The 12,918-nt window shown below is 41.4% G+C and overlaps 1 protein-coding gene and 1 non-coding gene across 4 annotated transcripts in view; one reads left to right on the plus strand and one right to left on the minus strand.

The window, feature by feature from the left end:
• The window catches only part of ZNF527 (zinc finger protein 527), a 28,080-nt gene extending 20,975 nt beyond the window's left edge, over window positions 1-7,105 (plus strand). For all 3 annotated transcript variants that reach the window (XM_064381383.1, XM_012436573.3, XM_012436580.3), the window contains one exon: window positions 1,247-7,105. In XM_064381383.1, the coding sequence (XP_064237453.1) occupies window positions 1,247-2,880 (1,634 nt within the window). In that variant the 3' untranslated portion in view covers window positions 2,881-7,105. The remainder of the gene's footprint in view (window positions 1-1,246) is intronic.
• A 4,955-nt stretch (window positions 7,106-12,060) lies between these two features.
• On the minus strand, window positions 12,061-12,167 carry LOC135276916 (U6 spliceosomal RNA). The gene has a single exon (XR_010344465.1). It is a non-coding gene; the product is annotated as a U6 spliceosomal RNA (small nuclear RNA).
• Window positions 12,168-12,918: the final 751 nt, after the last annotated feature.

The raw sequence follows: 12,918 nt of genomic DNA on the forward strand, positions 1-12,918 counted from the left end.
GGAAAGAAGAAAGATGCAGATGAATAATATTTTCTTTTCAATTTTGTTCTGACCTATACTGGAGACAGCTTTACTTTTCAACAGATGGGAAACTGTTATGGCAAATACTGTATCTATTTAACCCCTGATGCCAAAATATGTAGTTGTAAAATAATCCCTAACCCCATCTAAACATGAAAATGTCTCCGTCACTGAAATAGTCACTATGTTTTGGAATCCTGATTACAGCCTTGAAAATGGAGCTCATATTCTCCATTTTATTCCTTAACTAAGCTCGTGAGTTTTGATCTCTTTTTTCCTGAAGTTTATACCTCTAATAATCTATCACATATTAGCTTGTCCTTCAATATGTGCCATATGGAATAATCATATGCACAGGCTTGAGCTGTCAGAATTTATAAAGGGTAGAAAGACCCTGTGTCAGGCTTTCCCCCCATCTATTAGGTACTGGGGGCTTACTAGTAGGTTCTATATATTTGAATATATTGGCTGATTATTGTGGTGTGAAAAGGACTTTCTCATTTTTCGAGATCATCTTCTAAAAAATAGTTTTCTTTCTGCCTTACCCCAACCAATATCCTCTCCTGAAAGCAGCACATATCTTCTCAGTATCATCATTTTCCCTCAATGATGAGAAAAGCTGACCACCAGGTTTCTTTTAATCACTGGGAAAAAATATGTATAAGTGTACCCTGGACCCTGATAGAAATCTTAGTTGTTGAAAGCATTAGTGGGAAAAGTTGTTATGAAATTAATCTGGCAGCAGTCATTCATTTAACAATGTGCTGACATTGTCCGAGGCATTGGATGCAACAGTAGAAGAAAAGGGAGTGAACGTCAGTGCCTGCCCTCATGGAGCTTTCAGTCTTATGAATTCCAGTGCAGGAGGGACTGGAGGCTTTAAAGACTAGAGGCAGGAAAACTGGCTGTGATCTAATCAGACATCCTCAATTCCTTACCTTGTTAGCATTTAGCTTTGCCTGCTTTTTGATGACCTGCATTTTACCTGTTTCCCCAACTTCCACCTCCCCATCAGCAACACATACACCTTCCCTTCTCAGCTCTCTCTGTTCTTTGTGTTTCCCTTCTCTTTCGTTCATATTGCATGGCCACATTTAGGAGATGTTAGAACCATGTACTTTCTACCCTCCTTCCCCCCAGTTAAATTCTTCCATTTCTTCTATAACAGTTTTCTTCCTCGTAGCAAAAGAACAAAGGAGACATTTGCTTTCTTGATATTTTTCAGACTGGGAGTCTTGGTGTGAAATCAAGGAATTATCTCCAAAATGGTTCACTGATGAAGATGAAATATCCCAGGAGGTGGTAATGGAAAGGCTAGCAAGTCATGGCCTTGACTGCTGCAGTTTCAGAGAAGCCTGGAAATACAAGGGTGAATTTGAGCTACATCAGGGAAATGAGGGGAAGCATGTCATGCAAGTGACAGCTGTTAAGGAAATCTCCACTGGGGAAAGAGACAATGAATATAGTAATTCTGGGAGAAGCACACCCCTGAAATCAGTATTTTTAAGACAACAGAAAGTTCCTACCATACGGCAAGTACATAAATTTGATATTTATGATAAAATCTTCCCCCAAAATTCAGTCATAATTGAATATAAAAGCCTCTGTGCTGAGAAGGAATCTTTGATAGGTAATGAATGTGAAGAATTCAACCAGAATACATACTTTAGTAAAGACATAGGAATTCCTCTTAGTGAGAAACCTTATGAAAGTAATGATTTTTCAAATCTCTTCAGTTTCCACTCATTACTTACTCAACATCAGACCACTCATTTTGGAAAATTACCCCATGGATATGATGAATGTGGTAAATTACCCCATGGATATGATGGATGTGGTAAATTACCCCATGGATATGATGGATGTGGTGATGCCTTTATCTGTTACTCGTTCTTTACTCAACCTCAGAGAATTCACAGTGGAGAGAAACCATATGCATGCAATGACTGTGGAAAAGCATTCAGCCATGACTTCTTTCTCAGTGAACATCAAAGAGCTCATACTGGGGAGAAACCTTATGAATGTAAGCAATGTAACAAAGCCTTCAGACAGAGTGCACACCTTGCTCAACATCAGAGGATCCACACCGGAGAGAAACCATTTGCATGCAATGAATGTGGGAAGGCCTTTAGCCGTTATGCCTTCCTTGTTGAACATCAGAGAATTCACACAGGTGAGAAACCATACGAATGTAAGGAATGTAACAAAGCCTTCCGACAGAGTGCACACCTGAACCAGCATCAGAGGATCCACACCGGAGAGAAACCCTATGAATGTAATCAATGTGGAAAAGCCTTCAGCAGACGCATAGCCCTTACTCTGCATCAAAGAATTCACACAGGAGAGAAACCTTTCAAATGTAGTGAATGTGGGAAGACCTTTGGCTATCGCTCACACCTGAATCAACATCAGAGAATTCATACCGGAGAAAAGCCCTATGAGTGCATCAAATGTGGGAAGTTTTTTAGGACTGACTCACAACTGAATCGGCATCATAGAATTCATACTGGAGAGAGACCATTTGAATGCAGTAAATGTGGGAAAGCCTTCAGTGATGCTTTAGTTCTAATTCACCACAAGAGAAGTCATGCAGGAGAGAAGCCCTATGAATGTAACAAATGTGGGAAGGCTTTCAGTTGTGGCTCTTATCTTAATCACCATCAGAGAGTTCATACTGGAGAGAAACCCTATGAATGTAATGAATGTGGGAAGGCTTTTCATCAGATCTTGTCCCTAAGGCTACACCAGAGAATTCATGCTGGAGAAAAACCTTATAAATGTAATGAATGTGGGAATAATTTTAGCTGTGTCTCAGCCCTTAGACGACATCAGAGAATTCATAATAGAGAAACACTCTGATTATAACAAGTATAGGAAAGAAAACATTAGGTTGCCATCAGTCCTTATGGAATATTAGTGAGTTCTTTTTGGTTAGTAATTCTTTGAATGTAGTTCATATTTCAGTTTATGAGTATCCATTATTTGAAGAAGCTCATTAGGAGATGTCTGTTACTTTTTGTTTTGTTTTGTTTTGTTTTTTGAGACAGAGTCTTGCTCTGTTGTCCAGGCTGGAGTGCAGTGGTGCCATCTTGGCTCACTGCAGCCTCCACCTCCTGGGTTCAAGCAGTCCTCCTGCCTCAGCCTCCCGAGTAGCTGGGCTTACAGGTGCTCACCACCATACCTAGCTAACTTTTGTATTTTTAAGTAGAGATGGAATTTCACCATATTGGTTAGGCTGGTCTCAAACTCCTGATTTCAGGTGATCCACCCACCTCTGCCTCCCAAAGTGTGAGATTACAGGCATGATTGGTCACAGGCTGGCCAATTATATCCCACAACCTAGTGATACGGGATTGGCAGATGGCTCTGTGTGGATCAGTGCAAGTCCTTTGGGGGTATTGCTATGGGTAGTAAGAGAGATTTTTTTTCTGGAATTGCAAGTTTCAAGGATTTAATAAGATTAAAAACTCGCCAGTAGCCTTTTTGCCACTCATGAGGAAAGCTTTCCCAAAGAGAAATCTAACAGAGGAAAATGGAGATGAGAGGCAGAAATCTGATGATACTGTTTGATCTCCTGGATCCAGCCATTCTTGACAGCTACACCATCCTTTTTCTTTTTTTGTGATCCATTAAATTTCCTTTTTTTTTTTTTTTTTTTTTTGCTTAATTTGGATTAGATCTTTGCCTCATGAAATTAGAGTACTGATTCACACATTCTGTGTTTGCTATACATATGAGAAAGCCTTAATTTTTTACGTGGCATAGTTGTTTATTCTGAAGAGAAAACTTAGGATATAACAAGTTTATGAAAGTTGAATATACAGCCTCCACAAAGCTGAGATAATTGTTAGATTTTACTTGTCGATAAATTATTTTAGTGTTTCTTAGTTTTTTTTCACAATATGAATGAATATTATAAAATTCACCAAGTAAAATTCTCTAACAGGCTCTCCCTTAAGGAGTTAAAATCATTTGTCACAGTGAGTCACCATATGCCTGTAAAGAGAGAATGGAAAGCTAAGAGAATAATGGTTTCATTTGTTTAATGAATGGCTCTTCATTTTCAAGGAATTACTTAATTTTCTTCTTTCAGTATAGGTCTAAACATATTCTGTGGCAAAATATAATAAAATTGTAAATGAGGTCTTTTGCGGGTGGGCTCTAAATTTGGTTTAAGAACTTTATGGATAACTTCTTTGCAGCTGGAGATATCAGACAAAGATATTGCTGGCAGGTAGAATGAGTTGTTTTTAACAAATGGTAAAAGTAAAGCAGTTAATGCCTGAAATTGTTAGAGACTAAATAATTTCCATTATTGGGAGTAATGAGGAAGACGAAGTTGTGAGGCAATACATTTCTTTTTTATCTAAATGGATGTAGGGAAATAAACTGGTGATATGGCAGCTGGGCCATCTTGAACAGTCAGAACCAGTAAGAATATTGGGCATTGCCTGAAGAACTTCTATAAAAACATATCAGAACAAATGAATGAGGAAGGAATGAAGGATTTATATGTGTGTATAATTTGTTTAATATTCAATTTATACTTTAATAAAAATCTGAAAATTATTTTTCATAAATATTCAGACAAATTCCCTTTAAACAGCTTAAAATACAGATTTAGTGACTCAATACTTCAAACCTTGAACAGAAACAATATCATTATAAAACATTTCCAAACTTATGTTACATCTAATCTAAAACATTAATATTATAAGATTCATTCATGTCATCATTTCTTTATTTTTAAATTGTATTTCCTGGAGGTATGGGGGATATTTATTTTTGTAATTTCCAAGCACTAAGTAATAATTTATTTCAGAAAGTTTCACAAGGTTACAGTAAACTTACCGAACTTGAAGAAGAATGACTCAGACCAGTCAAGAGTCTGAGTTACTCACTAATCGATTTTTTTTTTTTTGAGACAGAGTCTCACTCTGTTACCCAGGCTGAATGCAGTGGCACAATCATGGCTCACTACAGCCTCAACTTCCCGGGCTCAAGTGACCCTCCCACCTCAGCCTCCTGAGTAGCTGGGACTACAGGTATGCTCCACTATACCTGGCTAAGTTTTGTGTTTTTTTGTAGAGTGATTTGTCCACCTCGGCCTCATGGAATTAGAGGCCTCCCAAAGTGCTGAGATTACAGGGGTGAGCCACTGTGCCCAGTTACTAATTGATTTTTGATCTAAGTATGGCACCTGATTTCATCCTCTAGTGACAAAAACTTAAGCCACTGGTTCATTCTCTGTTTATACAGTTAAACTTCACTTGTAATGTTGATAAAATCTTTTATACCCATGTGTTTAGCATAAGTTTTTGTATTTTGCAATGTTTCTCCTTACAATGAGGTGCTAAATTTTGTCTTCCACTCTACAACCCATTGTCTTGTGATCTGTTGACCTCATCTCTTAGCACTAGTAAAAATTTATGCTTTATTAATATTTGATTGTTATTAGTACCATCTGGAGATTTCTGTTTATGTGTGTGTATGTGTTATCTGAAGATGTATATTTCATTTAAATTTTTTGTATTAAGTGCCTAATGTGTGCCAGGCTTTGTTCTAATCTAAGCAGTGGAGACACAGCAGTGAACCAAACAGACAAAAAATTTCTGCCTTCAGAGAGCTAATTTCTAATGAGGAGGACAATGAAAAAGATGTATAAGTAAAACATATACGTGAGTAAATTCTAAGGAGAAAAAGATGAAGGAAGGCGTGGGGAGCCAGGGAAGGCCCCTTCTGAAGTTAACTTTTGAGTGAAGACCTGAGAGAGAGAAGACCTCTGTCTGTCTGTCTATCTACCTACCTACCTATCCATCCATCTATCCAAACTACATATACACACCTATAGACATATTTATATGCCTTTACAACTAATGGGAATATATATAACTTTACATTGGTATATATAAATTTACACTTTATACTTACTTATTTTCATCTATCATGTCTACATATTTGTGTGTTACATTTTAACACATTTGACTCAGATGAATTTATGGCCTTTTACAATCTAGGCAAATTTCACTTAATTATAATGTATTTAATATTGATGCTTAATTGACAGAATTTAGCCACTGGGGATTACTTTAAGCAAACTCCGTGCTCCCTCCAGCACATGTATTTTGGGCAAAATCGCTGCCATTATGATTGAGTCCCTTTTAGAGATCGCTGGGGGAAAGATGTTTCCTTTATAGAACATGGTTTCATGCTGATTCTAGTTCTTTCTCAATATATTTTGTGATACCCTACTAAGATTTTCAACTTTGTTCACAAAACTCAAGACAGGGAGGTAATGGATTGGACGGTGGAGAAAAGTGGATTCTTGGAAGCCATGAGGTGGTGATACTTCCCTAACGGGAATAAGTCACCTTCCTGGATAGCTTTCTCAGACAGGCATTTACACAGTAATTCCTCACATATTTCCACCTTTTGGCTATTGTAAATAGTGCAGCCGTGAACATGTGTGTGCATGTTCTTGTTTTTAGTTCTTTTGGGTATATGCTTAGGGTTAGAATCATTAAGTCATATGGTAATTCACTGTTTAACTTTCTGAGGAACTGCCAAATCATTTTCTACAGTGGCTGAACATTTTACATTTCCACCAACAATGTACCAGTTTTCCAGTATCTTCGCATCCTCAGTAACACTGTTTCCTTCTTTGATTATTGCCATTCTAGTAGATGTGAAGTGGTACCTTACTGCGGTTTTTATTTACATTTCGCTAATGACTAGTGATGTCAAACATCTTTTCATATGCTTATTGGTCATTTGCATATCTTCTTTGGCTAGATGTCTACTCATGTCTTTTACCCAAAGTTTAATTTGTTTTTTTGTCTTTTCACTGTTAAGTCACAAAGAAATCTTAATATGTATTAGATAATAGACCCTTATCCTATACCTGATTTGCAAATATTTTCCTTTATTCTTTTTTTTGTTGAGATGAAGTCTCGCTTTGTTGCCAGGCTGGAGTGCAATGGCGCGATCTTGGCTCACTGCAACCTCTGCCTCCCGGTCTCAAGCGATTCTCCTGCCTCAGCCTCCTGAGTAGCTGGGACTACAGGTTCGTGCCACCACGCCCAGCTAATTTTCATATTTTTACTAGAGATGGGGTTTCACCATGTTGGCCATGATGGTCTTGATCTCTTGACCTCGTGATCTGCCTGCCTCGGCCTCCCAAAGTGCTGGGATTACAAGTATAAGCCACCACACCCGGCCCTCCTTCATTCTTTAGGCTATCTTTTGACTGTCTTCATAATGTCCTGTGATGCACAACAGTTTCTAATTTTTATGCAGTGCAGTTTAACAAATGTGAGCAAAAGGGATGAGCGTAATTTCTGGACTGCAACCCTAGAAAGCACTGTGCCTGCTTCCTCTGCCCTCTCCTGCCCTACTGGCTGGGAGATACTGAGAATTATAACATCCTCCTTTGCCCCAAAGACGGATACTACTCATGCTGGAAGGCAGAGCTATCCCACCAGCCCTGGACTGCTCAGCTTGAGACTCTTACACGAGGCAGAAATAAACATGGTATTCAGGTCACTTAATATGTATTTTAGGATCTTTGCTATATCAGCTTAACCTATACTCTAATTTTACAACTACAGTGTGGCATACAAATATTACCATTTTCTGGTTGAGCCATGGTGAAGGCTGGGAAGGACTATGACCTGGACCATTTGTTCTTGGTCCCTTTTGCTGACCTTCCTTCTCACTGCCATCAAGTGGAGAATCCTTTCCTCCATACCATCCAGGTAGTTGGCTTATTCTGTTCCCAAGTTGGATTATTCTGTTCCTCCATACCATCCAGGTAGTTGGCTTATTCTGTTCCCAAGATTTCTTTGTGACATAACAGTGAAAAGACAAAAAAACAAATTAAACTTTGGGTAAAAGACATGAGTAGACATCTAGCCAAAGAAGATATGCAAACGACCAATAAGCATATGAAAAGATAAAGGTCAAATACCCCAACTCTTGCAGAAAATTTGAGCATATATTGGCCATAGGAAGCCATTGCCTTGCCTTGGGTAGCACATGCGATAAAGGCTGGTTAGCCCTGGTGCTGGAAATCCCCAAATATGCCCTCTCCACTAAATCCCCAGGGGCCCGACACCCATGAAAGACTACTTGTCAGGGTTGTCTTGACATAGAGTTCCCTGAAGACTTCCCTTCCTAGCTGGGAATCAGGAGTTCCACCTCCTCCAAAGAGAGACGTTTTCATCGTTGTTCCCTCAGTCCTCACGGTCTCTTTCTCCTGCTTTGGATGGCTTGGGACACCAGGAAAACTGAGTCTCCCCAGTTTATCTTCCAGCCTTGGAGCACCGTTATGATGCAGTGAGCTGCCCAAATTAAGGTGAATTGCAGGTCTGACTTCTTGGCTTGTTGGTTCCCTTGGATGTGCATCCTCAGAGCGCTCCTCTCCCAGGTGTAGCCTCCACTCCTCAGGCTTCCTGACAGCAGCACCTTCAGCTGAGCTAGTGGGCAGGAGCTCCTTAGAACCCTCCCTTCCTCCCTCTGCTCGGCTCCTCCTCTCCCCACATCGCTCTTTCCCGGTGCAGGGGCAGCGGATGGGGCCTCAGCCTTAGTTCTTCCAGCTGGACCCTGGGATGGCGCGGGGCTGTGGCTCTAGGAAGTATTTGGGCCTGCACGCGGTTTGCATCATTGGGAGCACACGCCTCGCCCTCTGAACTACGAGCCCCATAACCCTTCGCGACAAGCGTTTCCCGCCTTTCCCCTGTTTCATTTCCCAGAGGCCATTGCAGGCCGGTCCTGCCCCTGGAGCTGCGGTCCCCGTGTGGATGAAGGCGTGCGAGGCGGTGCTGCTTGTACCCAGGAGAACCAGGTAGGGTGGTTGCATGCTCCATAGAGGCCAGCCTGTGCCGGCCGGGAGCTGTAGGACGGTCTTTGTCTGGGGTTGCCTATGGGTGTTCGCGGGCGTCTGCCTTCGCGGGTCTGCGCGTGCGCCTGCCGGTGCGTGTTCCGAGCCTGCTCACGAGAGCGTGTGTGCGTCTTTTGTCTTGTGTTGCTATGAGGTTTGCATCTGTGCATCAGGAATAGCTTGTTTGTGGGGGCACTGTGCCTGCGTTACCATGTGTCTCTCAGGCAGGATTGTGACGGGCCATGTGACTGTGATGCCATCACCATGTTGGTGAGGTGGCGTGACCGCGTGCTGCATATCAGTCTCCAGTAGGTTCCTCCACCGTCTCGGTAATGGTGGTAACAGCTAACACCGCAGGGGCCAAGGATGAGATCTTGGCATTCAGCCTGTGATAGTCTTTGGTCAGCTGCCATGTCTGGAGGCCTTTTTGGCCAGCCACAACGGGCTGTTAAATTGTGACAAAGTGGTATTTGGCACTGCTTGCACAGGGTCATGGACTAAAAGGGTAAGATCTTCCAACAAGGGATGTGGTATTTACTTTTGCTGGATCATATGTCTTATCTACCTTTTCGGAGATAATTTGTATATAAGTAACACGTACAGAAGTATTTATTTATTTATTTATCTAGAGACAGAGTCTTGCTCTGTTGCCAGAGAATGGGGTGCAGTGGCTGATCTGGGCTCACTGCAACCTCTGCCTCCTGGGTTCAAGTGATTCTCCTGCCTCAGTTTCCCAAGGAGCTGGGACTACAGGTGCGCGCCACCACACCCCGAAAAGTGCTGAGATTACAGGCATGAGCCACCACACCCGGCCTCTTTCTTTTTATAATAGGCCGCCTTGTATTATTTTTAACCTCTCCCTCATATGACCCCTCCCTCTGTTCCTCTCTTCCTACAGAGGTAAGCACTATAATGGATTAGAAAAGTATCATTCCCATATATTTTCTTAGACTTTTAGTGCACATGTCTCTAAACAACATTTTCTGGATTTCATCCATGCTAAAGTACACATTTTAACATTCTGACATCAGACTACATCTTACAGTTGACAGTGTGTCATATTTTAATGATGTATTTTTTCTTACTTGCACAGAAAATAATAGTGTGTCAGTAACTGGTAACATTTTAGAATCCTTGAAATATAGTATTACTGTTTTGCCTGATTTTGAAATGTATTTAAATATTATATACTATAATTCTTCTACAGCTTGCTTTTTTTCCCTCAACATATTTGTGCAATTTATTTGTGCTTGATATTTGTAGCTTTAGTTCACATATTACCACTGCGGTATAAATAATCTATTTTCACTCTCCTGTTGGTAGATACTACAGTGTTGCTATAACACTGCTGTTAATGTGTGAAAGAGGTTTTATTGGTTCATACCTAGAAGTGAGTATTTTGGGACTTTGCGGTATAGGTGTTCTCAGCCTCACTAATATTGTTAGTGAACATTCCCACTATTAATGTATGAGTTCATTTTTCCATTTGATTCTTGTCCTCACCAATCCTTATTGTCAGGTGTTTTTTCCAATGATTAATTTTTTAAGAGCAGTTTAAGGTTCACAACAAAATCAGGCAGAAAGTACAGAGATTTTCCATAGCCCTCCCCCAACACCTCGATGACCTCCCCCATTCTCAGCACCTCCCATCCATGTGGTCTATTTGTTGTAACTGATGAATCTACATTGATACTTTTTTTTTTGAGACAGAGTCTGGCTCTGTTGCCCAGGCTGGAGTGCAGTGGTGTGATCTCCACTCACCACAGCCTCCGCCTCCTGGGTTCAAGCGATTCTCCTGCCTCAGCCTCCTGAGTAGTTGGGACTACAGGCGTGTGCCACCATGCCTGGCTAATTTTTGTATTTCTAGTAGAGACGGGGTTTCACTATATTGGCCGGGCTGGTCTCGAACTCCTGACCTCATAATCCACCCACCTGGGCCTCCCAAAGTGCTGGGATCATAGACGTGAGCCACTGCACCCGGCCAGCATTGATACATTGTTATCACTCAAAGTCCGTAAGGTTCACTATTGGTGTTGTACAGTCTGTAGATTTTGACAAATAGATCATGACATGCATTCACCATTATGGTATCATCCAAAATCTGTCTCCTATAATAATTTCATACCACCTCCTGTTGCTACTGTGAGTTGGCACCAAGCCCTAAGGAAAAGAAGAGAGAGAATGCCATTGGCAATCAGGACAAGTTTTAATAATCATTCGAGCTTGAGCAAGTGTTAAATGAAACCATTGTTTAAGACTGCGAGTGTTCTGATGAAAAAAAGCATGATCAACTTGAGCTGGCAAAATGCAGGAAAGTCTGCAAACCACATCTGTGGTTGTACCAGAGCACCAGCTCAAGTGTCCCCTTCCGATAGGGACCGGTTAACCAAGAATGAGAGCGAATATGGGTGATATAAAGAGGGTGATGCTGGGCACAGAGGAGCTCCTGTGCGGTAAGAAACGAAGCTGGTAAAGCTTCATTAGTAATGCCCTTCACGTGTGCAAGATCTAACTGCTAACTCTGTCTATGTCTTGGTGAGGAAAAGTTTGTAAAGCCATTATTGGGGCACCTAACTCCACCTGTTGCGTAGTTTAAAAATGTTCCTGGATTTTGTGTTGCCAGTTTTGCATGGCATCTTGCTACACTATAGCTGTCTTTTCAGTTTCTTTTTTTGAACCATCTGTAGAGATAGTGGTGGCATGAAGCAAGGGCTTAGAGACAACAATAGGTCATTTTTTTTCTTGCTTCTAAAGGGTTTATTGTCACAGATGATCTGGTAAATTTTTTTTTAATTATACTTTAAGTTCTGGGGTACATGTGCAGAATGTGCAGGACTGTTACATAGGTACACACGTGCCTTGTGGTTTGCTGCATCCATCACCCCATCATCTGCATTAGGTATTTCTCCTAATGTTATCCCTCCCCAATCCCCCCACCCCTTGCTATACCTTCCCTAGTCCCCCCCACCCCCCAACAGGCCCCAGGGTTTGATGTTCCCCTCGCTGTGTCCATGTGTTCTCATTGTTCAACACTCACTTACGAGTGAGAACATGTGGTGTTTGGTTTTCTGTTCTTGTGTCAGTTTGCTGAGACTGATGGTTTCCAGCTTCATCCATATACGTGCAAAGGACATGCACTCATCCTTTTTTATGGCTGCATAAAAAATATGGAACTCTTCACGAATTTGCGTGTCATCCTTGCGAAGGGGCCATGCTAATCTTCTCTGTATCGTTCCAATTTTAGTAAGTGTGCTGCTGAAGCGAGCACAACAATAGATACATTTTAACAGGCTTAGTTTGTAAAAAATTCAGGAGCTTCGAGGCTGGTAAATGGAAGCTGATATTACCAATAAAGTCAGCTGTTGCTACTTGCCAATCAAGATCACAAGCTAAGAGAGTCTGAAATTGTTCCTTGCTTAACGGTAGGAAAAGAGTAGCAGGGTTATATCTCGACAACTGGATGCAACATTGGCGCCCCTTTATGAGAAGAGAAGCTATTAAATCTGTGGCCTTTTGTATATGTTTAGAGGGGTTATGAGACAGGTAAATAGCCCATAAAGTACAGAAATGGCAAAAGCTAAAGCCTACCTGTTAAACTAAGGCATGGAAGGGACGGATATTTTAAGTGAGTTTTAACCATATTTTGGCCCTTGAAAGTTACTGGAATGTGACTGCAAGTCACCAGGATAACAAACCTATATTGAGTTAGCTTATGTGCGTAAAAAAAAAACAAAAAACAGAAAACCCCAAACACATTTTTAAATGTCTTTAGGTGTTGGCCATTTTCTTGGATTTGCCGTTAGCTAGAATGTCTTAGAAGTGAGCTGCTTTCACCTGCTCTGGGCTCCTTGGGCAGCCTCTGTTTTAACAGCCTGCCTCCTGCTGCCCTTATGCTACAAGTGGCAGCAGGAGGCCAGAGAAAGACCAGGTGGCAAAGTGCATGTATGAGTGCGCGGAGGCAGGAGGGTAAACCACTCCCTCCTCCTCCAGGCCGCCGACGCTCGGAGCCAACCCTGTTG

This window comes from Aotus nancymaae, unplaced genomic scaffold, assembly GCF_030222135.1.
Source record: "Aotus nancymaae isolate 86718 unplaced genomic scaffold, 86718_ANA_hifiasm-v0.15.2.pri h1tg000028l, whole genome shotgun sequence".
Taxonomy (NCBI): Eukaryota; Metazoa; Chordata; class Mammalia; order Primates; family Aotidae; genus Aotus; species Aotus nancymaae.